Source organism: Microcaecilia unicolor, chromosome 5, assembly GCF_901765095.1.
Source record: "Microcaecilia unicolor chromosome 5, aMicUni1.1, whole genome shotgun sequence".
Taxonomy (NCBI): Eukaryota; Metazoa; Chordata; class Amphibia; order Gymnophiona; family Siphonopidae; genus Microcaecilia; species Microcaecilia unicolor.
The window spans coordinates 152055184-152078545 of NC_044035.1; the positions used below are offsets into that span (position 1 = coordinate 152055184).

At 44.5% G+C, this 23362-nt stretch overlaps 1 protein-coding gene across 3 annotated transcripts in view; it reads right to left on the reverse strand.

Moving 5' to 3' along the window:
- LOC115471196 (protein NDNF-like) overlaps nucleotides 1-23362 on the reverse strand; it is a 41997-nt gene that overhangs the window by 11941 nt on the left and 6694 nt on the right. For all 3 annotated transcript variants that reach the window (XM_030204895.1, XM_030204896.1, XM_030204897.1), the window contains one exon: nucleotides 21422-21588. In XM_030204895.1, the coding sequence (XP_030060755.1) occupies nucleotides 21422-21588 (167 nt within the window). The remainder of the gene's footprint in view (nucleotides 1-21421; nucleotides 21589-23362) is intronic.

Below are 23362 nucleotides of genomic sequence, written 5' to 3' on the forward strand. Positions count from 1 at the left end.
AATTACACCGGGCTCTAAAACACCAGTGCACAACCTAGTGAAACAAAAAAAAAACCCCAAAAGGGCTGAAAATACTACATGCTAGCAGAATACTGCACCTTGATGACACATGAAAAACACATGACACAACAGATATGAAGGCAAAATACTGAACTGGAAAGTTAACTCAAGAAGTCAGACTCAACATGCAGCAATACCAGAAAAATTGAAACTTACATGCAAAATATCACAGATGCACATTTTCAAAAGCTGACATATTCCAGTTAATAAATTCTGAATAAAATACTTTTTTCTACCTTTGTTGTCTGATCATTTAGTTTTTCTATTCGCTTTGGTCCCAGTGTCTTCTGTTTTATGCAGTGTCTTCTTTCCATTTGATATTTTTTCTCTCACCATGTCCACCATCCTCCTGTGTCCTTATGCGTCCTGTCTACCATCTGTAGCCCTGTCCCTATCCTTTCTCCACTTTAAACATCTGCCCTCAAAGTGATTCAATCCAGCCCTTAAATTCAGCAATTTCCCCTCCATCCATATCCAGCATTTCTCCTCACTCCCTTCTGTCCCTAGATCCACAATCTCCCTCTTTTTCTCTTTCCCCTCTAGTGTATATCTATCCCTCCCTCTCATCCATCCCCATGTATAACCTCTCTTCCGTCCTTCTTCTCTCCCACTGCCCATATCACTCTCAGTATCTCCTTTCCTTGCACCCTGGGCCCAACATCTATCTCTTTCTTCCTCTTCCTTCCCCTTATAGCATCTCTCCCATCCCCATACAGCATCTCTCTCTCTCTGTCTCCCTCCCTCCCACATCCATGTTCAACATTTCCCCTTTTCTCTTGCACAGCTGTGCATCTGTCCCTCCCTCCTCCTTCACATCCAGCATTTCTCCCTCTCTCTCCCCATGCATCTCCCCCCAACATTTCCCACCTCCCTCTCTCACCTCTACCAGCCAGCTTGCTGCTTCGGTCCCCGACTCCCTGCAGCATTCTTGTCTTCACCCATACCTGTTGCCGTCAGTGCTGCCTGCCATTCATTCTCACAGGCAGCTCCATTCCCGCTCCCCTTTGCCGCGTCCTCCGGCTCTCTCTGATGCACTTCACAGGAAGTGCATCAGAGAGAGCCGGAGGAGTCGCCCCGCAAAGGGGAGCGGGAACGGAGCTACCTGTGAGAATGAATGGCAGGTAGTGAGGCAGCGCTGACGGCGACGGGTACGGGTGAAGATAAGAATGCTTTAGGGAGTCAGGGACCGAGGCAGGCAAATTACAAGGGGATGTTGGGTGGGCCCTGGTGGGGGGTTGGGGTCACGTGCAGGGGGGGGCAAGGAGAGCTGCCGGTCGGGGACTCCCCGACAGGGAGAGCAGGAAGGACGGTGGGAGAGCTCCCTGGCTGCTGCGGAAGCCCTGCGTTTGTGAGGGCAGCAGCCAGGGAAACATCAAGATTGGGCTGGGGAGGCTTAGCCTCCCCAAGCCTCTTATATGGGGCGCCTATGTTCTATCCTCATCCTTCTCAATCTATCTGCTGCTTTTGGCACTGTTGATCACAGCCTACTCCTTGATATGCTGTCCTCACTTGGATTTCAGGGCTCTGTTCTTTCCTGTTTTTCTTCTTATCTCTCCCAGCGTACCTTTAGTGTATACTCTGGTGGATCCTCCTCTACTTCTATCTCACTGTCAGTTGGTGTACCTCAGGGATCTGTCCTGGGACCTCTTATTTTCTCCATCTATACTTCTTCCCTTGGTACTCTGATCTCATCCCATGGTTTTCAGTATCATCTTTATGCTGATGACTGTGGTATGGGTGTCAGTGTGTAGTTCTGCTGAAGTGAGTCCACCCGGAAGACCTGTGAGCTAGTCAGAGAAATACAGATAGCAACAAATTGATAGAAAAAATATTTTTTATTGTTGTTTTGAAGTAGCTAATTCAATCCAGTAAAATAGTTATGTGCTGAGGCAGGAACATTCTGAGGAATAGGGTGCACGCACTTGTAGTGATAAGGAGGTGTCACAGATATCAGGAATAGAAGTGAGCCCTTGTGCTGATCCAGGGACCAGCAGTCAGAAGCCCAACGCTTCACCTGCGGCGACCACCGTTCCCCAGCAGTTGAGCACCTGGGATCAGGTGGCCAACAGGACTTAGGAAGCCGTGCAAGAAAGAGGACTCAGGCGAGGACAGACGGAGGCGAGGACAGAGCTATGCAGAAGTCAGGTCCAGGCAGTGGTCACGGCAGGTGGCAATCAGCAGAGGTCAGGTCCGGGCAATGGTCAAGGTAGCTGGCAATCCAGCAGCGGTTGGGTCCAGGCAGTAGTCTGATCAGGCAAAGAACAACTGAAAGCGCACTAGATTCCAAGATGGTAGCAGCTGAGGCAATGTAGTAGTGAGAAGTTCCTGGTTTTAAAGTGGAGTCTGATGTCAGAGTAGGCATGCCCAGACATAGGTGAGCCAAAGCGTAGACATGCTAAGTGAAGGCATGACCAAGCTGTAGACATGCCCAAACTGGACATACTCAGAAGAGAGATATTAAGTGCATCATAGGTGTGTACATCTGGCTCCACGTTTGATATTCCAGGTTCGTGACGGGAGGCAGTTTTCTTCCTTTTTATTTATTTCTGGTTTTCAGAATAGGTAGTAACATAGTAACATAGTAGATGACGGCAGAAAAAGACCTGCATGGTCCATCCAGTCTGCCCAACAAGATAAACTCATATGTGTTACTTTTTGTGTATACCTTACCTTGATTTGTACCTTTCCTTTTCAGGGCACAGACCGTATAAGTCTGCCCAGCACTATCCCCTCCTCCCAACCACCAGTCCCGCCTCCCACCACCGGCTCTGGCACAGACCGTATAAGTCTGCCCAGCACCATCCCCGCCTCTGCCACCCAATCTCGGCTAAGCTCCTTAGGATCCATTCCTTCTGAACAGGATTCCTTTATGTTTATCCCACGCATGTTTGAATTCCGTTACCGTTTTCATTTACACCACCTGCCGCGGGAGGACATTCCAAGCATCCACTACTCTCTCTGTGAAAAAATACTTCCTGACATTTTTCTTGAGTCTGCCCCCCTTCAATCTCATTTCATGTCCTCTCGTTCTACCGCCGTCGCATCTCTGGAAAAGGTAGCTGCTCCTCTTCCATCATCTACTCCAGGAAGAAAGCAGCCAGGGCCCTAACGGTTTCAAGCAAAGCTGGAAGGTCTTCAGATAAGTCTGCTGAAACTACACCTATCCACTCAGACAGCAGGAACACTTCTACCTACACTCTCTCTCTGAGGCTTAAGAGACTCTGATACAAAGAGTGACCAGAAGGGACTAGAGAAAATACTCACCTGGTTGTGTTCAGGACAAAGGACACACTAGTAGGAGAGAGAACCCATTTTCTAAAAAGGGTGTGCATTTTCATATAACTCCCAATTCAAACATAATAGTAGTGAAATTCTGGTTCCAGTTATTGTAAGTACAGAACAGTTCTGGGCTGTATGAGAGTTTCCCCATAGCCCACTGTTAATTGAGAAGAGTATAAGAATTTGGGTTGTACATTTCAGCCAAAATTTATACATTTGTTGATGACAAAAGTTTTGCATTTACTTGAGTGAGTATTTTGCTTAATAGTAATTCCATTATTACGTTAGTCTTAAATACTATAAACAAAATTCATTCAATTAGAATAAAAACAGTTTCCTTAAGTACTCCTAGGTCTTTCTCCATTACTTTATATCTGCAGTCTTTACATATTCTCATCGAGTATAACATCTTTTCTCTGAGGGCATGAACTTAGTTCTTTTTCCTCTTGAGTTTCTCCAGAGAACTTGAGATGAGGTTAGTGTTTTGATGAGCTTCCACCTTATTTTCCAAGAACACTGTCTGAGGTAACATTAACTGGCCACCAGTGACATATGCAAGTTTATTCGGGTAATAGTAGGATGGTCAGTTCCTGGGCTAAGGTGGGGGGAAGGTTACACTAGGAGGATGAGCAAAGTAAGAAGCCAGTAGAAGCTGTCTTCTTGCTGCAGCTACTAATTCTCCACTTGCTCCCTCTCAGTGGTGATCCTTGGTCGGATGTCACCCAGGGGCGTAGCCACGGGTGGGCCTGGGCCCACCCACTTTCCCTCCAGGCCCGCCCACCCAACATCCCTCGGTGCTGGTGCGGCAATGAAGGTTCCGTTCCGGCGGGCGTCCCCTCCCTCCAACTACACTCCCTTTTCGCTCCACCTTCGCCCGCCCGCCCTGCTCCTCGCTCTGCAGGCCTTTAACTTCCAGACCTCCGGGAGTGTACATCAGCAATACAAGTGCTGCCTTTGGCCAACCCCGGAAGCCTTTTCTTTACAACGTCCTGCCTACGCGGGAAGCTGTACAGAGAACACTTCCGGGGCAGGCTAAAGGCAGCTTTTACATCGCTGATGTTGCCGATGGGCCTGAAAAGCTTGGAGGTCTGCAGAGCGCGGTAGGGGTAGAGAGAGCCTAGGTAGAAGCACGATGCCAAGTCAACCTGACCGCACGGAAAGGATATGGGGGAGTGAAGAGAGGAGGAAGATCACCTGGCGAGTTTGAAGGGGAAGAAGGGGTGGAAAGAAGAGGAAGAGCAATACCAGACCTCAGGGGAACGGAAAAGGAGGGTGGAGAGAGAAGCAAAAGCAATGCTGGACCGAAGGGGAAGAGGGGGTGGAGAGGCAGAGAGCGATCCCAGACCTCAGGGGAAGGGGAAATAAGGGTGTAAAGAGGAGGGAAAGTGATACCAGACCACAGGGGAAGGAGAAAAATAAAATATTCAGGAGATACTGGAAAGCAGAAGATGGATGGGGATGGGGAGAGGAGAGATAAAGATGGAGAGAGGGGGAGATGCTGGAGTGCATCATGTAAAAAGGAGAGGGGGCACAGGCTGAAGGAAAGGGCAGGCAGTGGATGGAAGGGGCAGAGAAAGCAGGCAGACACCACGTGGAAAGGGGATATGACAGACACAGGATAGAAGAGAGGGCACCAGTGGATGGACAGGGCAGAAAAAGCAGGCAAACGCTGGATGGAAGGGAGAAAGAAAGAAAGAAAGAAAGAGGGCAGACGCTGGATGGAAGGAAGCGAGAAAGAGGGTAGACGCTGGGTGGAAGGGGCAGAGAAAGTAGTCAAATGCTGGACAGAAGCGAGGGAGCAGATTCAGGATAGAAGGGAGAGAGTGAAGAGAAGATGAGGAAAGCAGAAACCAGAGACAACAAAGGTAGAAAAAAGATTTATTATTATTATATTTTATTTTTTGCTTTAGGATAAAGTAGTATTACAGTTGTGGTGATAAATAGAAAATGAAAATAAGGTGATCTTTCTATTAGACTACTTTAATACATTATTGACTAACTTTCAGAGACCAAAAACCCATCCTCAGGTTAGGACAGGATAACATAACAGCAGTACACTGTACTGACCTGAGGAAGGAGGTTTTGGCCTCTGAAAGCTAATTGAAAAATGTATTAGTCCAATAACATGGTATCATCTTATTTTCCATTTTTTTGTTTTATTTCTGTTTGTTAATTTGTAAAGTGGTGATTGGTAGTGGTCAGTTTTTTTCACATTTACATGTGCTATCTTTATATTGCACAGTACTAGGGGACATGCATCACTGTTTCTGTGGTGTTGCATTGTATGCAGAATCTGACTTATTGGGGGTTCAGTTTAACTTTTGCCTACATATTTCTGTTTTTCGTTTGTGGTTACTTATTCTATACTTGGTGAGGATGTATCTGGACATGGTTTTGTGTTGGCAGGATCATTTTTACTAATGTCCTGTGTAGTTTTACAATTGGTGTTTTGATGTTCTAGTGCTCACTGCAGCGTTTAAGATGCTGCCTTTTCCTAGGTGTTCTTCTGTATTTTGATTGTTTTCGTAGGTACACCTTTGTTGTGTGAGTAGTGAATTATTATTAGAAATATTTTTTTCATACAGAGGAGGGGGGTGTTTTTTTCACCTTTCGCCAGCAGCGCTCTGCTGCCATTCACACAGGCAGCTCCGCTCCCCCCACCGTGTCCATCTGGCCCTGCGTAAACAGGAAGTGCATCAGAGAGGGCCGTATAGATGCAGCAAAGGGGAGTGGAGTGCCTGTGTGAATTGCAGTGCTGCCGAGGAATGAAAAAAGCAAACCTTTCTACAAGTAAAAGTTGATTTGTTTTAGTTTTGCTGGTGGTGGGGGTTTGTGTTTTATTTGTTTTATACTTTCTGCATCCAGGATGGCAACTCTGACCCAGTATGGTTACCTTTATGTTTTTGCTGAAAACAGCTGCAAAGGAAAAGTGACTTGTTACTGGAGAATAATGAGGCAGCATTGTATTTTATTATGGTGACTTATTTTGGCTTATCGTGCGTTGTGTGGGTGGGTGGGGTTTTTTTTTTTCTCCTGGGGCTTTAGCTACTTTTAAGAGAGCATGAAAACTGTGCCTGTTTGAATTAGTTATTCACTCACAGATTTGTAAGTTATTGGGAGTGGGGTAGGTGTGCGGTAGGAGTAGGGGCGTGGGCAGGGCATATCAGGTGCCCATCCATCCAACCTGTTGGCCCACCCAAAAATTGCCTTCTGGCTATGCCACTGATGTCACCTGGAGCGGATCACCACTGCGCACCTACCCCCCCCCCCCCCCCCCCCCCCCCGGGTATGTCATACTATCTTGGTATAGAAATTGAGAAACAAAATGATGGTTCTTATCTTCTAAGCCAGAAGCAGAAAATCAGTGATCATGGGAGTGCTTACAACTTGGGCATCTTGCATACCTAAACTTTCAATAAGCTCATTGATTTTCTGCTTCTGGCTTAGAAGATAAGAACCATCATTTTGTTTCTCAATTTCTATACCAAGATAGTATGACACATTACCAAGTTCTTTTATCTCAACATTGTGGTTTAAACACTTTACAATGTCCTTGTACTCTTGCTCACTTTTGCTTGCAATGAGCAGATCATCAACAAAAGCTAAAATGTATGCATATTGTCCATTTGTGCACCTAGTGTACAAGCATTTATCTGCTTCACCTTGTTTAAATCCTAAATTTGTCAATATTTCATGCAATTTTTCATTCCAACATTTTGCACTTTGCTTTAATCCATAAAGACCTTTGTTTAATTTACACACTAGCTGTCTTTGTTTTGTATTTATGAAACCTGTTGGCTGTTCCATGTACAAGTCTTCAGTTATATCTCCGTGAAGAAACGCTGTTTTCACATCAATGTGGTTGACTTGCATGCCTTTTGAGACTGCAATGCTCAGAAGTGTTCTTATTGTCGTGTGTTTCACTACAGGTGCAAACACTTCATCAAAATCTTCTCCATATTTTTGAAGATATCCCTTTGCGACTAATCTGGCTTTATACCTTTCCACTTTTCCTTGTGCATTCCTTTTTAACTTGAATACCCATTTGCATCCTATAGCTTTCTTGCCAGGAGGTAATTTTGTAAGAATCCAAGTATTATTTTTATCCAATGCATCAATTTCTTCTTGTGCAGCTTTATGCCATTCAGCAGCTTCTTCTGCTGGCATTTTCTCAATCTCATCCCATGTTAAGGGCTCTTGAGCTTCTGCTGACTTTGTTAGGTAAGACAGTCTTGGGGGTGGAACACCTTTGTTTTCCCTGGATGAGCGTCTGACAACAGGTTGGTCTGACCTTTCCGCATCCTCTAAATCTGAGAGTTCTTCTCCAATTGATTCCCCTTCTCCAACTGTACTGTCTTCTTCAATGATCCTTTCTGTGTCTGCTTCCTCTGTCTGTTCCTCGTTAGATACAGATGAGTTGCTTTCAGACATGTGCCTTGGTATGGCATTTATATACACTGGCATGTCTATTATGGTTCTAGTTTCATATTCTGGATGATAAGGCTCATCTGGGATAATCCAGCCTTTATCAACCCTTTTGTTTTCATCAAAATATGTAACATGTCTTATGCCAACAATGCCAGTTTTCAGATTCAAAATTCTATATCCTTTGTGTCCTGGAGCATAGCCAACTAAAATGCCCCTTTCTGTTGTGGAATCCAGCTTATGCCTTCTTTGCTTTGGTATATGAGCATATGCTGTACTTCCAAATGTTCTTATGTGTGACAGGTTTGGCTTCCTACCATGCCATGTCTCATGTGGTGTGCGCTCAGCGCCTTTAGTTGGCATTCTGTTTTGTAGGTACACTGCTGTGAGAATGGCTTCCCCCCATAGTCTTTTAGGGAGATTGCTATCTGACAGCATACATCTGGTCATTTCCACAAGTGACCTAAATTTTCTCTCTGCAACAGAATTTTGTTCTGGTGTATAAGCTACTGTTGTGATATGCTGAATGCCTTCTTGTTCTAGAAATGTGCGCATGCTTTGTGAAGTGAACTCACCACCATTGTCGGTCTGAAGAACCTTTGGTTTTCTTTCAAATTTATTGCTCACCATGGCTACGTATTTCTTCAGCATGTCTGTGACTTGACTTTTTTCTTTCAGCAAATAGGCCACACAGTATCTAGAGAAATCATCCAAGAATATTAGCACAAATCTGTTATTTCCCAATGATGGGATATTAAACGGTCCACATAAGTCACTGTGTATTAAGTCCAGCACTTTATTACTCCTATTTCCTGTGTTTGCAGGAAATGAGGGTCTCACACCTTTTTGAGTAACACAGTCTATGCATTTCTCCATTTTACCAGCATCTGCACTTATCTGAATGTCAGTGGCTAGTTGCTTACTGTAAAGATCCTGGATCACCTTAGAATCACGATGTCCCAGGCGGCGGTGCCAGATTTCCAGACTACATTTACCATCATTCTTCCTTACTTGCGCCATATGTGAGGCTTCACCTGAAATGCTCAGTTTATAAACATCATTATGCATAAAAGCTTCAGCATACACTTCATCATTTTTAGAGATTGTGCACTTACTGTTTTCAAAATGAATCACAAATCCCTTCTTATCTAATGTAGATACACTAAGCATATTGCAAACTGCTTGGGGAATATACAAGACATCACTTACAGGAATTTCTTTAACTTCATTAGACACTTTGCATTTTAAGAATCCAATACCTTTTGCTTGGATCTTAGCAGTCCCTGCGTTTGCAGTTTTAAGAATACCTTCCTCTGGACACATTTCCTGAAAGAAATCTTTACAATTGGTTAAATGGCATGTGCTCCCCGAATCCAAAATCCAAGTACTTTCATTTGAATTATTATTTACCATAGTCAAAGATTTTTCTGCCATTAGAAAGCCCTTGTGTTTATCTTTGTCCTTCATACATTTCCTGGTTTGAAAATTCTTTAGTTCCATTGGCTTAGGTGAGCTAGAGGGAGTGTTTTGTGTTTCCTTACACCATTTAGATACATGTCCCTCCTTTCCACATGAGTAGCAAATCAGCTTGCCCTTGGGTGGAGTTTTCCCATAGCTCCGCCTTCCTCTGTTCTTTGCCAAGAAATTTGTTTCATTTCTCTCTGACTGACTTTGAGAACACATCTCCTCAGAATCATTTATTATGCATTCCTGCCTTAGTTTTGATGTTGCCTGTTCAAAAGATTGCCCTTCAATGGCCTCATTTACAGACCTAAAAACATCAAACTTCTTTGATAGTGAGGTAAAAAGAAATGCTCTTTTCAATGCATCACACATGGGAATTCCAGAAAGTTCTAGCTTTTGAAATGAAGACATAAGATGCATAATGTGATCATTACATTTACTTTTATCCCTTAATTTGGTTTCATTCAACTCTGCTAACCAAATTGGTTGCTGCTTTGCATATGTAGTTGCATACATAGTTCTCAGTTTATATAAAATGTCCTTTGGTGTATCTTTTCCCTCCACTAATATGGCTTGTTTCTCTGAGAGAGCTTCCAAAAGCATGCACTTCACATAATAGTTTGCATTGTCCCATTCAGCCATATTTTCAGCTGTTCTGTCTTGGTCTAAGCATATATTTAATCTTTTTGCTCGAAGGAGACATATGAATCTTAGTTCCCACTGCCGATAATTAAACTCAGTTAATTTAGGCACCTTGAGAGAATAGAACAATGGTGAATTTCTTCCCTCAGCCATTTTCTTAGCCTTCTGTCTGCTGTGTGGGGGGAGAGAGAGACAGACTGAATCTTTCCTTTAAAACTTAAGAGAAAAATGTGGCCTTTTTTTCTGCCTGGTAATATTTCTCTTCTTTTTCAATTCCTGAGCCTGGGCCCATAACCCTTTTGTTGGATTATTTGTAGTAAATAATTAGCAGATTTTAGTACACACAGCTTCAGCTTTAGAAATGTTAATTTCTTTCTTCATCTCTCTCTCATTCACCCCTGAATAATTCACTGCTGAGTCACTTTAAAGTTGAAGTAACAAAACATCTGTTTACTCACAGTTTGTAGTTAGATTATAATCAGACAGGCTTATATATACATATTACTATACATTTGTATTATCAGCTCCTTCCATGTGCTTAGATGGTAATGGATGCTCACACCACCATAGATCCTCTCAGGTTAGGAGAGATCATGAGCTCCATGTGCTCCATGTGCTGCATGTGCTGCATCTGCTGCATCTAACCCCCACAGGAAGTTGCATAGCTGTGTGACCTCTCTAAGTAATTCACATCAGAGGTCACAGAGTAATCACAGAGAAATAATAGGTGACAGGCAATGCATGTAAAATACAATTACATTCCAACACTTTCTTCATGCCTGCTGGGGTGCTGGGAGCAGCCGCAGGGCTGTCTGCTCCGCCAGTTCCATGCTCCCTCTGCCCCAGAACAGGAAGTAACAGCAGAGGGAGCAGGGAACCGGCGGAGCCAATAGCTATGTGGCTGCTCCCTGCACCCCTTCTGTAGCGTGCATCAGTTACAGACCGCTCCCACCGCCCTGCCCTCGGTATGCCACTGCTCCCTCTGATTGGTCCTGGCCAGCAGAATGAGCCAATCAGCAGCCAAAGCAAGGAAACTACAAGGGAGAGAATCAAGGGTATAGACAGAAAACTTTTACAGAGGATGCATCTTTCTCCTCTCTTCCCCTCCCCCCTTCCTGGTACCTTAAAATGTTTTCTGCTGCAGTCTCCACCCAGGCAGTGGAACTCATAGGCTGCCTGCGGCCTGCACTGGGACTGAGGGGCGAGATTGTTCAGAGAAGAAGTCCTGGTGTAAGCTGCAGGCAGCCTATGAGAGCCGCTGCCCAGGCGAAGACAGCAGCAGACAGAATTTTAAGGTGGACGCAGGGGCCGGCTCTGACAGGGGGTGTGTACGCCACTGATGCACCTTGTTTAAATACACCACTAGAGAGAATGGAGATCACAAGAGAATGTAGTCTGCAGGGGAGAAGCAAGAGAAGAGAGCGAGTCAGTGAGGGTTGGGGCATACAGATGAAAAAGCAAGAGACTGTATGAGTGAGAGAGTACCTGAGAATGGGGGATGTGAAGAAAGAGAGAACATTTGTGTAGCCTAGGACCACCCTCTCCCTGTTCCTGTGCTTTGGTCTCCCCAAAAAAGTGAATCCCAGGCCACCTGTGCTGAACAACTTAATATTTACACATTACAGATCTACAAAATCCTCACTTCTGTGACAGCTGAATTAACTTAAGACTCCTGATGCAGACCTGGTTATGGTAATATATGCAACTTCTACTAATTGGAATTCATTGCCAGAGAATGTGGTAAAGGCGGTTAGCTTAGCGGGGTTTTAAAAAGATGTGGCCCACTTCCTAAAGGAAAAGTCCATAGACCATTCTTAAATTGACTTGGGGAAAATCCACTGCTTATTTCTGGGACAAGCAGCATAAAATGTTTTGAACTTTTTCAGGATCTTGCCAGGTATTTGTGACCTGGATTGGCCACTGTTGGAAACAGGATGCTGGGCTTGATGGGCCTTTGGTCTGTCCCAGTGTGGCAATACTTATGTACTTAATTGGTCTCTTGTGGTACACTGTAGGAGCCATCAGCCTGAGGATGGCATGCTTATGTATTTCAACCTATCCATATGAACTCCAGTAAAACAGACTTAGCAATGGACTGTTTATAATTATGTCATCTATACTGATATTTCACAAGCAAAGGCAGCGTGATTTCATTCTTGGTCTTAATTTTTATCTATTGAATATTTGCTGGCTGGAGAAACATTAAAAAGAAACGCTGCACCTTTTTGAATTGATAGGGATTTTCTGTGTTGACTAATGTTGAAAATGAGCTGTATTGCCTGTGGTTTGTAAGAAAAATGTATGTCCTGTAATCTGATTGGGTAATTTGATCTGGTAGATATTTTTATACTAGCATAGTGTTTCCATAATTGATACCATTTATACAGCTGTTGTGCATCCCTAATAAGGGCCTCCAGTATCGATGGAAAAAAGCAGCGGGGCTGAAAAGCTAAGTAAGAACAGACCCTAAACTAAACAATTTTGTTTTCAAAATGATTTTTCTTTTGTGCCAGAGGCAAAATTCTTTGAAAACAGGGCCCATAATCAGGGCCAGCACAATCCGGTAAGAGCGGTATGCATGGCCGGGGGGGGGGGGGGGGGGGGGGTGCCGACATCTGGAGGGCACCACAAGCCATGTTTATCAGCAACTCATAGTTCCAGCCGCAGCCCCCAGTCCCCACCTGCTTGCCCTCGGCTCCTGCAACAGCCCCCTTTTTGATTCTGCTGCCCTACATTTAAATCTTTTACCTCAAAGCAGCAGAGTCGGTAAAAGAAGCAGGCTGCCTCGGGCTTTCCCTCACTGTGTCCTGCCCTCAGGGAAACAGGAAATTACATCAGAGGAGCGAGGGCAGGACACAGTGAGGGAAAGCTCGAGGCAGCCTGCTTCTTTTACTGACGCTGCGGCTGTATACCAATGGTATACGCTAGCAAGAGAAACTACCAAGATATATTAAGCAAAGAAATATGCTTAGTGAAATATATTCAAACAATATATACACATTGGAGGCAATTTTATAAGTGACTAGAGTGTGTAGAGCAGCACTTTACATGCTGAGTAGGTGCTCATAATATTGCCATAGGGAATACATGTATATAAGCAGGCTCCCAGAAATATAACACCTACTTTTTAAGACATGCACATTCTATAAATTTGTATGTCCAACTTGACGCTTAGCATGCAGGGGTGGACTGGGAAGGGCAATGCAGTTCTTCTCTCTCCCTGCCCCCAACTGCATTCCTTACCTGTGTTGGCGAGGATGTGCAATGCCCGCCATCCGAGAGACACGCTGCTGGAACTGTCCCAGCGCTGCCTCAGTAGGGAAGAAGTCATCGGCCTCCCTTCCCACTGCTGACTTCGGTACTCCTCGCGTATGCTCAGTTCATGCATGAACTGGCAATGCATGAGCATTGATAACGTCAGCGGTGGGAAGGGAGACCGCCTACTTCTTCCCTACTGAGGCTGCGCTGGGACAGTTCTGGCAGTGGATCTCATCAGCTAGTGGGGACTGGGCATCCACACCAGCCAGTCAAAGGGTATGCTAGTTGTACAGGGGGCCTGAGCCAAATGTGAGGGACCCAGGCCCCCCTGTGGCTACGCCACTGGTTAGAAATGTAACTTAAATTGAATAATTAGAGGCTAGTTGGCTTTAACAACCAGTATTGGCAATAACTAGTGTTAATTAGCGCTTATGCATGTAACTGCCCTTAGTATTCTTCAAAATGTGAATGCAATTCCCATAGAGTGCAACTGCAAGGGGGTGAGTTGGGGCCATGCCAGGCACTTACGAACACATCTTATAGAATACTTGCAGTTAGGCCACTAAGATCCCAAAAGATTAAAATAGATTTTATGCTGCTTATCCTAGAAATAAGCAGTGGATTTTCCCAGGTCCATCTTAATAATGGCGTATGGACTTTTCTTTTAGGAAATTATCCAAACCTTTTTTAAACCCTGCTAAGCTAACTGCTTTTACCACATTCTCTGGCAATTTGTGTTCAGCACGCATCACACAACTTTAGGTGACCTGTAGAGAATTTCCCCATAGGTGCTACTAGAGGCAAAGAATGGATTAACCCTTACACATGTATTTTATACCAAGCTATATGATGCAGGCAGTCCACTTCATTTAACCAGACTGCTGACCACAGTTCCCTCTAAGCTGAGCAGGAGTCCTCCACCTACAGTCCTGCCAGTGGGGGATGCGGTTTCTCTATTACAAATTCAATAGTGAGGGACAGGCAAGCTCTGCAGGATTTCAGGGAACCTGCCTGTCCATAGCAATTGAAAGCACAGTATTGAAGCACCATCCTGTACTGGCAGCAACGTAGTTGGAGGAATCCCCCTCAACTTGGAAGGAACAGTGCTGCTGACTCCATATACACCTGCACAGCCTTTATGGTCTAGCTCTCAAAATCTTTTTGAACTATTAATTTTGAAACTATCAGGCTTATTTTCGAAAGAGGACAACCATCTTTCGACACATATCCCAAGATGGGCGTCCTTCTCATAGGGTCGCCCAAATCGGCATAATCGAAAGCCGATTTTAGGCATCCTCAACTGTCAACTGCTTTCTGTTGCAGGGATGACCAAAGTTCATGGGGCGTGTTGAAGGCGTAGCGAAGGTGGGACTGGGGCATGCCTAACACATGGGTGTCCTCGACCGATAATGGAAAAAAGAAGGGCGTCCCTGATGAACACTTGGATGACTTTACATGGTCCTTTTTTTCTTATGACCAAGCCACAAAAATGTGCCCTAAATGACTAGATGACCACTGGAGGGAATTGGGGATGACCTCCCCTTACTCCCCCAATGGTTACTAACCCCCTCCTACCCTCAAAACAATTTTTTAAAATATTTTTCCAGCCTCTATGCCAGCCTCAAATATCATACCCAGCTCCATGACAGCAGTATGCAGGTCCCTGGAGCAGTTTTAGTGGGTGCAGGGCACTTCAGGCAGGCGGACCCAGGCCCATCCCCCCCTACCTGTTACACTTGTGGTGGTAAATGTGAGCCCTTCAAACCCCCCCAAAACCCACTGTACCCACATGTAGGTGCCCCCCTTCACCCCTTAGGACTATGGTAGTGGTGTACAGTTGTGGGAATTGGGTTTGGGGGGGGGGGGTTGGGGGGCTCAGCACACAAGGTAAGGGAGCTAGGCACCTGGGAGCAATTTCTGAAGTCCACTGCAGTGCCCCTTAGGGTACCCAGCTGGTGTCTTGGCATGTCAGGGGGACCAGTGCACTACGAATGCTGGCTCCTCCCATGACCAAATGGCTTGGATTTGGTCATTTCTGAGATGGGCGTCCTAGATTTCCATTATCGCCAAAAATTGGGGATGGCCATCTCTAAGGACGACCATCTCTAAGGTCGACCTAAATTTCATGATTTGGGCGTCCCCGACCTTATTATCGAAACAAAAGATGGACGCCCATCTTGTATCAATAATACGGGTTTCCCCGCCCCTTCGCCGGGACGTCCTGTGAGGACGTCCTCAGGAAAACTTGGGCGCCCCTCCACATGTGCTAAAATGTTTAGCATTGCTGGTCCCTTTCTTTGGAATGCAATACCTTTATATTTGCATTTGGAGGGCTCCTTCACTGCATTTACGAGATTAATTAAATCTTACTTATTTCAAAATGCATTTGGAGCTAACTTTTGTTAGAATTTCATGGATGTTTAATGTTATCTTTTTTTTTCTTCCTTCCCCTCTCCCTGCTTGTTGGCTCATCAGCTGAGGCTAGGATGCCACCACTGGATATGAGGCTATGAAGATTTGAAGTTGTGATGTGGTGTGATTTGATTTGGTACAATGTGATATGGAAGGGTTTGCTATGATATACCTGGTTTTGTCAGTTAGTTTCTTTGTCTATGATCTTCTGTTCTTTTCTTTTAGATATTTGGTGTTCCTTTCCTTTTTCTTTTATTATTGTTACATTGTAAACTTCTCAGAAGGTCGTTCCTCTTGGCAGTATACCAAATTTTTAACTTGAAACTTGAAAAGACACATTTCAGTCAATTTCTTCCAGCACATACATTTACAAAGTTACTCCTACCGCAGAGAAAGTGTAACTTTGTGAGGAAGCTATGAGGGAAGCAGTTTTATATGAGCACATAGGCAAATAGTTAAAATATAATAGGTTGGTATTATTGGCAGATATGAGGGTGAGTTTATAAAAGATTCCTACATAGGAGCTAACAAAATAGGTTCCTACTTTTTTAGGTTTTTTTTTAAATAGAAAATACTAGTGCAATTTGCTTAACATACACCTTCATTGTAGGCAAGGACACTTAACACCACACCAATATTTTGTGCATAAATTACAGTATTTATCATCTACATTTTACTCAGTGGCAGGAGCAATGCCCACTCACTACTGCCCAGTGCCAAACTTCAGCTGTATGTGTAATTACTAAATCTCACAAATTTGATCATGTCACCCCTTTACTTCGAGCCAGGCATTGGCTCCCTGTCTCTCATCACGTTAAATATAAGATACTTCTACTGACCTATCAAATCAACCATTCAGGATCTCCTCCTTATCTTTCTCATTTATTGATGCCTCATATTCCACCCAGAACCCTTCTATCCTCACAACACAACCACCTCATAATACCAACACATCAACAAATCTGTTTTGAGACTATCCTGCTTATTTTCAAAGGAGTAGGGCGCCCATCTTCCGACACAAAATGGGAGATGAGCATCCTTCTCCTAAGGGCGCCCAAATTGGCATAATAGAAAGCTGATTTTGGGCATCCTCAACTGCTTTCCGTCGCAGGGACGACCAAAGTTCAAGGGGGCGTGTCGGCAGTGTGCCGAAGGCGGGACGGGGGCATGGTTAAGAAATGGGCGTCCTCGGCTGATAATGGAAAAAAGAAGGGCGTCCCTGATGAGCATTTGGCCGACTTTACTTTGTCCCTTTTTTTTCACAACCAAGCCTCAAAAAGGTGCCCGAACTGACCAGATGACCACCGGAGGGAATCGGGATAATCTCTCCTTACTCCCCCATTGGTCACCAACCCCCTCCCACCCTAAAAAAAATACAATACATTTTTTGACAGCCTCTATGCCAGCCTCAAATGTCATACCCAGCTCCAGCACAGCAGTAGATTGTAAGCTCTTTGAGCAGGGACTGTCTTTCTTCTATGTTTGTGCAGCGCTGCGTATGCCTTGTAGCGCTATAGAAATGCTAAATAGTAGTAGTAGTATGCAGGTCCCTGGAGCAGTTTTTAGTGGGTGCAGTGCACTTCAGACAGGCGGATCCAGGCCCATCCCCACCCCTACCTGTTACACTTGTGGTGATAAATGGGAGCCCTCCAAAACTCACCCGAAACCCACTGTACTCACATGTAGGTGCCCCCCTTCATCCCTAAGGGCTATGGAAGTGGTGTAGAGTTGTGGGTAGTGGGTTTTGGGGTACTCAGCACACAAGGTAAGGGAGCTATGCAGCTGGAAGCAATTTGTGATGTCCACTGCAGTGCCCCCTAGGGTGCCCGGTTGGTGTCCTGGCATGTGAGGGGGACCAGTGCACTATGAATGCTGGCTCCTCCCACAACCAAATGCCTTGGATTTGGTTGTTTTTGAGATGGGCGTCCTCGGTTTCCATTATCGCCGAAAACCGAGGTTGTCCATCTCTAAGGTTGACCTAAATGTCAAGATGGTCGACCTAAATGTTGAGATTTGGGCATCCCCGACCGTATTCTTGAAACGAAAGATGGACGCCCATCTTGTTTCGATAATACGGGATACTCTGCCCCTTCGCCGGGGCGTCCTTAGAGATGGGTGCCCTTAAAGATGGGTGCCCAGTTCAATTATGCCCCTCTATACGATCAAAAATATTTGGGGCTCTTTTTATAAAGAAGCACTTTATAATTCCTGAATTATAGTGATTTAATAGGTCTAGCTTCTCTGAGACTTTTGTTTCTAAACAGGTAATATATGGAACTGTCTGCCCCCGACATAAATGGAATCTAGGACAAACTAAGGGGTCCTTTTACTAAGGTGTGCTGAAAAATGGCCTGCAGTAGTGTAAGCACGTGTTTTGGACACGCGCAGATCCATTTTTCAGCGCACCTGTAAAAATGCCTCTTTTTTTTTTACTGAGAGGAGTGGTTTCCATTATTGCCAGTTATCCAGTTATCCACAAAGGAAAGATATTCAACATAAAGGGATCTTTCACTTGCTCATCTTCCAATGTGGTATATATCATTCAGTGTAAAAAATGTAACGAAGGATGCTATATTGGAGAAACAGGCCAGATGCTTAAGACAAGATTCAATTTACATAGACATCACATGAACAATACAGCCAGTAGGTCCCCCACCCCGGTGGGACAGCACTTCACAGAACCAGGACACTGTACCAGTGATGTCACAGTGAGAATACTGAAAGGTAACTTTAAAACCATACAAGAACGTAAGACCTTTGAAGTCAGAATGATTGAATATTTTAACACCCAACAGAAAGGACTTAACAAGGATCTGGGGTTCCTAACCCATTATAAACCATAAAGCTGTATGTCTCTGTTGATCACCCCACCCCTCACCTATCCACACCCATCCTGTTAGAATATCAATGATATGCTTTGATGTCCCCATGCATACCTCCGACCCACCCCCATCCTCCCACCCTGTTAGACTGTCATAGTAATGCTAGAATGTTTTCACTTATATAACTGTCAGCTAGCACATTTGCTTATTTCCGATCTGATGAAGAAGGGCAACCTTTGAAAGTTAATCAAGAAATGTATTAAGTTATGTCCAATAAAAAAAGGTATCATCTTATTTTCTTTTCCATGTTTTATTTTATTTTTTTACTGAAAATGGACGTACAGCAAAATGAAAATTGATGCGTGTCCATTTTGGATCTGAGACCTTACCACCACCCATTGACTTAGTGGTAAGGTCTGACATGTTAACCAAGCAGTAATGGTCTATGCACACCAAATGCCTTTTACCACCTGGTAGCACCGTGCACCAGGCAGTAACTCAGAACTGGCATGAATGGGGCACACATGAAGGGGGATAATCGAACGGCGCCGGCAAAATCGATGGCCGGCCATCTTCAGGGCCAGCGCCATAAGCGGGCGGAGCCAAGCATATTTTTGAAATACACTTGGCGCCAGCCAAATCGCTCGCCAGGTTTAGAATAGGATTGCCAGCAGATCGCCGGGTTTAGATGAGATGGCCGGCTTCGTTTTCCAGCCATAATGGAAACCGGACCCGGCCATCACAAACCCGGCAAAATGCAAGGCATTTGGCCATGGGAGGAGCCAGCATTTGTAGTGCACTGGCCTCCCTGACATGCCAGGACACGAACCGGGCACCCTAGGGGGCACTTAAAAAATCTTCAAAAAAAAACCAAAATTAGCTTCCAGTTGCATAGCACCCTTCCCTTGTGTGCTGAGCCCCCCCCAACTCCCCCCAAAAACCCACTGCCAACAAGTCTACACCATTACCATAGCCCTAAGGGGTGAAGGGGGGCACCTACATGTGGGTACAGTGGGTTTTTTTTTTTGGGGGGGGGGGTTGGAGGGCTCAACATTAACCACCACAAGTGTAACAGGTGGGGGGGGGGGTGGGCCTGGGTCCACCTGCCTGAAGTGCAGTGCACCTACTAAAAACTGCTCCAGGGACCTGCATACTGCTGTGATGGAGCTGGGTATGATATTTTAGGCTGACATGCAGGCTTGCAAAAAATGTTTTAACTTTTTTTGTGTGGGAGGGGGTTGGTGACCACTGGGGGAGTAAGGGGAGGTGATCCCCGCTTGCCTTCGGTGGTCATCTGGAGCTCTTTTTTGAGACTTGGTCCTAAAATTACATGGACCAAGTCCGGCCGGCAAAATGTTCATTCGAGCTGGCCTTATTTTTTCATAATAAGGTGAAGCCGGCCATCTCGTAACCCCGCCCCTTCCCGCCTTTGCTACCCTCCCAACACACCCCCTTGAAGGTTGGCCGGCGCCGCGACAAAACAGCAGTTGAAGCCGGCCAAAATCAGCTTTCGATAATACGGATTTGGCCGGGATTGAGAGATCGCCAGCGATCTCCTGATTTGTGTTGGAAGATCACCGGCAATCCCTTTCGAAAATAAGCCTGATGGACACTTACGCGGCTTAGTAAAAGGGCCCCTTAAAGATCCATAAAGCAAAGAATTGCACAGCATTTGAGTAACCTCATAGAAAATAGAGAGGAAGCACCACTTGTGAGTGATTAGCAGCAGGTGAATCATAGTATCAATGACTCGCAATTTGTGGTATTGCAGCATGTTCAGCTTAAATGAGGAGGTAATGTTTCTTCAGTATTAGGTAGTAAAGAGCAGAGATTTATCTTTAAGTGGAACACAATTGAACTGTGGAAGTTTAATAAAGTGGTGAACTGGATACATCTGTAAATTGTGTATTTGTCATATCCGGTGATGGACGGTTACCAGCGGGGTTGCTCCGACAGTTAGGAGCGCCCAACGAGGTGAATATCCACCACTGGCTATATCAGTGTGTATTTTGGAAGAAATCTTGTTTGGTAAGTGTTTGTTTTATACAATTCTTTTATAATTGGACAGTAAAGGGTTGAATTGAGTATTTTGTTAGAGAATGGTATTGTTTTTTTGTTTGTTTTAGTTTAGTCTCCTGAAGTTGCCATTTGGTGAAACGTGATATCATGTTGAGACTATGAGACTGAAATTAAAGAGAGTGTCCAGTGACTGATGCTAGGATTGTCCGTCAAAGGAGCTTTGATAAGTGAAAAACACTTCAAGGAATGGATTCATAAGAACAATCCAAGCATGAGTGAACACAGGAGCTAACTGGAATGTGAACTATGCGATTTGGTAGTAATATGAGAAGCGTTCTCAACAAGTTGCTCCACACAGCTGAGGAGGGGATATTTGTTTAGGAAGATCTTGTGTCATAGAAAACATAGAAACATGATGACAGATAAAGGCTATATGACCCATCCAGTCTGCCCATCCTCTGTAACCCCTAATTCTTCCTGTTCCTAAGCGATCCCACATGCTTATCCCATGCCTTTTTAAACTCTGGAACAGTCCTCGACTCCACCACCTCCACCGGGAGGCCATTCCACGCCTCCACCACCCTTTCTGTGAAATAATACTTCCTTAGGTTACTCCTAAGCCTATTCCCTCTCAACTTTGTCGTATGCCCCCTCATTCCAGAGCTCTCCTTCATTTGAAAAAGGCTCTCTTCCTGTACATAAATGCACTTGAGATTAGCATAGTAATTCATTGTCTAGTTCAGGGGTTACAATATTTTGAATTTGGTCAATATATTTTGATACTAGTTATTATTACTGAATTATACATATTAATTGGGGAAATCCTGAAAACCAGACAGAACTGCGGCCCTTGAGGACTGAGGTTAGATACTCCTGTTCTAGAATAAGCAGTTCACTGAGGCATGAGCTTCCCGAGGCCAGGACTCCACCAATTGTTTTTAAGTTGATTTCATGATACGATTAATGTTAGCGAGACACAACACTTAACGTAGCCTGAAAATAAGAATGAACACATTCAATATCAGTTCCCCTTGCCTTACCTTTTCAACGTATCCTTCAACAGATGGATTACTGTTTCTTTCTCATCAGGGAGAATCAGGGGATGATAATGGTTGAAGAGGTTACTTCTGAAGCTGATGAGTGGTGGCATCTTAGGCTGGCACACAGACCTGATCACAAGAAGAAGGTAGACCCAAAGCCTGGACATCTAGAAGTTTGGAGAAGAAGTCAAAAGAAGTAATTATTTGTGCTGTTCTGAAAACAGATAATATTTTTTGAACTGAAACTTAGTATGAAGGATTCCAATAGAAAGTGACACATAGCAATTTAATTTTCTGTATTCTTTTTACATAATTACACAATTTGATGCTGAGGTAATAAATAGAAATAAAACAAAAAAGAAAAGGAAAATAAACCGATACCTTTCTTATTAGACTAACTATATTTTTGATAAGCTTTCAAAGGCAGAATATAATTCTCCAGGTCAAGTATGAGCACAAGATGGCAATATCAGAATAAATATGAAAGCATCCCAATGACAGTCTCAAGGATACAGTAGAGATGGGAAGGGGGGGGGGAGCAAAAAACAGGGAGAGGTGGATGGGTGATCAAAAGGCGAAAAAGCATTATAATTTTATGGGTTCTACTGTGATAGGAAACTCAGGTCCTTGTTCTGTCCTGTCAGGTAGGTAGGTGTCAGAATATTTCATCATCTTAATGTTTCTAGATTGCCTTATAGTTATCTCTTAGTATTCTGACTGAAAGGTCACTGATGCAGTGTCCAGGTCCTGAAAAATGCTCACTCACAGAGGTGTCACCTTTGTTTGCTTTGTAATGTTTAATGTGTTGTCTGGGTGAGTTGATTTTTGTCTTTAGCAGATGCAATTTCCCCAAGCCCCCACCAGCATAAACAGGATCTCCACAGTACTCCTAGGTGTCGGGGGGGGGGGGGGGGGGAAGGGCAGGAATGATCCCCAGTTGCTCCTGCCCCATCAGCTCCTGGCTTGCAAATAGTGCTTCTGAACTCCTTATTTGGTAGCTCAACCCCTAGTGGTACTACTGGGAGACTACCCAGGAGCTGATGGGGCAAACGCAACTAGGGATTTCTCCTACCCCTCCAGAAACTACAGAGACCTGCCAGTAGAGGGGTCATGAGGTGATGGTTTACTGCAGAGGAGGGGCCTGTTAATACCAGGACTGTTGGGGGTGGAGGTTTACTTTATTCCACCATTGATAGCGAGCTTAATTTAGGGCTGACTATCTTTGTGTTACTGCAACTAGGACGAGTGATGTGCATAGTTCCAGCACAACAAATTTATATTTACTACACCTTACTATCCAGTCATACTTAGGTGACCAGGTTAATGACTTACACAGTGTATTGAAGTGGTAATATATGCAATTTGATCACATATGTTGGATATGATCTAGATCTTTCAAATTTACTGTCAATCTCACAGTTACTGCTAGTGATAACAGTAGCAGTGCATCAACTCCATCTACCTAACTTAGGGAGTCTTTTACTAATGATTAGTGCATGTTATCAGCAAGAAGACTCATACCTATTTTATTTATATATGTGCATGTGTGTGTGTAGAGAGAGAGAGATTGATTGATTGAGATACTGTGGTGAGGAATCAAGGGTAGGAGAAAATAAATTTCCCCAGTAGGTCATAAAAGAGGGTAGAGTGAAAAGGCCCTTTAAGAACTGGGAGAGGGAAGTTCAGAAGGTACCTCTCAGGCGATAGGCATAGTCCCTGAAATAGGAAAAGAACCAATCACCCTAGAGGAGGAGGAGAAGCTCCAGTTCCCTTGGAGCCATAAAAGACTGCCTCCATTCACCAGAGAGGGTGGAGCTTTTCCATCAGCAATGCCTAAGGACAGAGGTGTTACTAATGCGAGTCAGCCAGAGCCTATAGAAGTGGAAGCAGCTGAAAACACTTGTCCACCTAGATGGGGATGAGAGAGAGGTGTTGGAACAG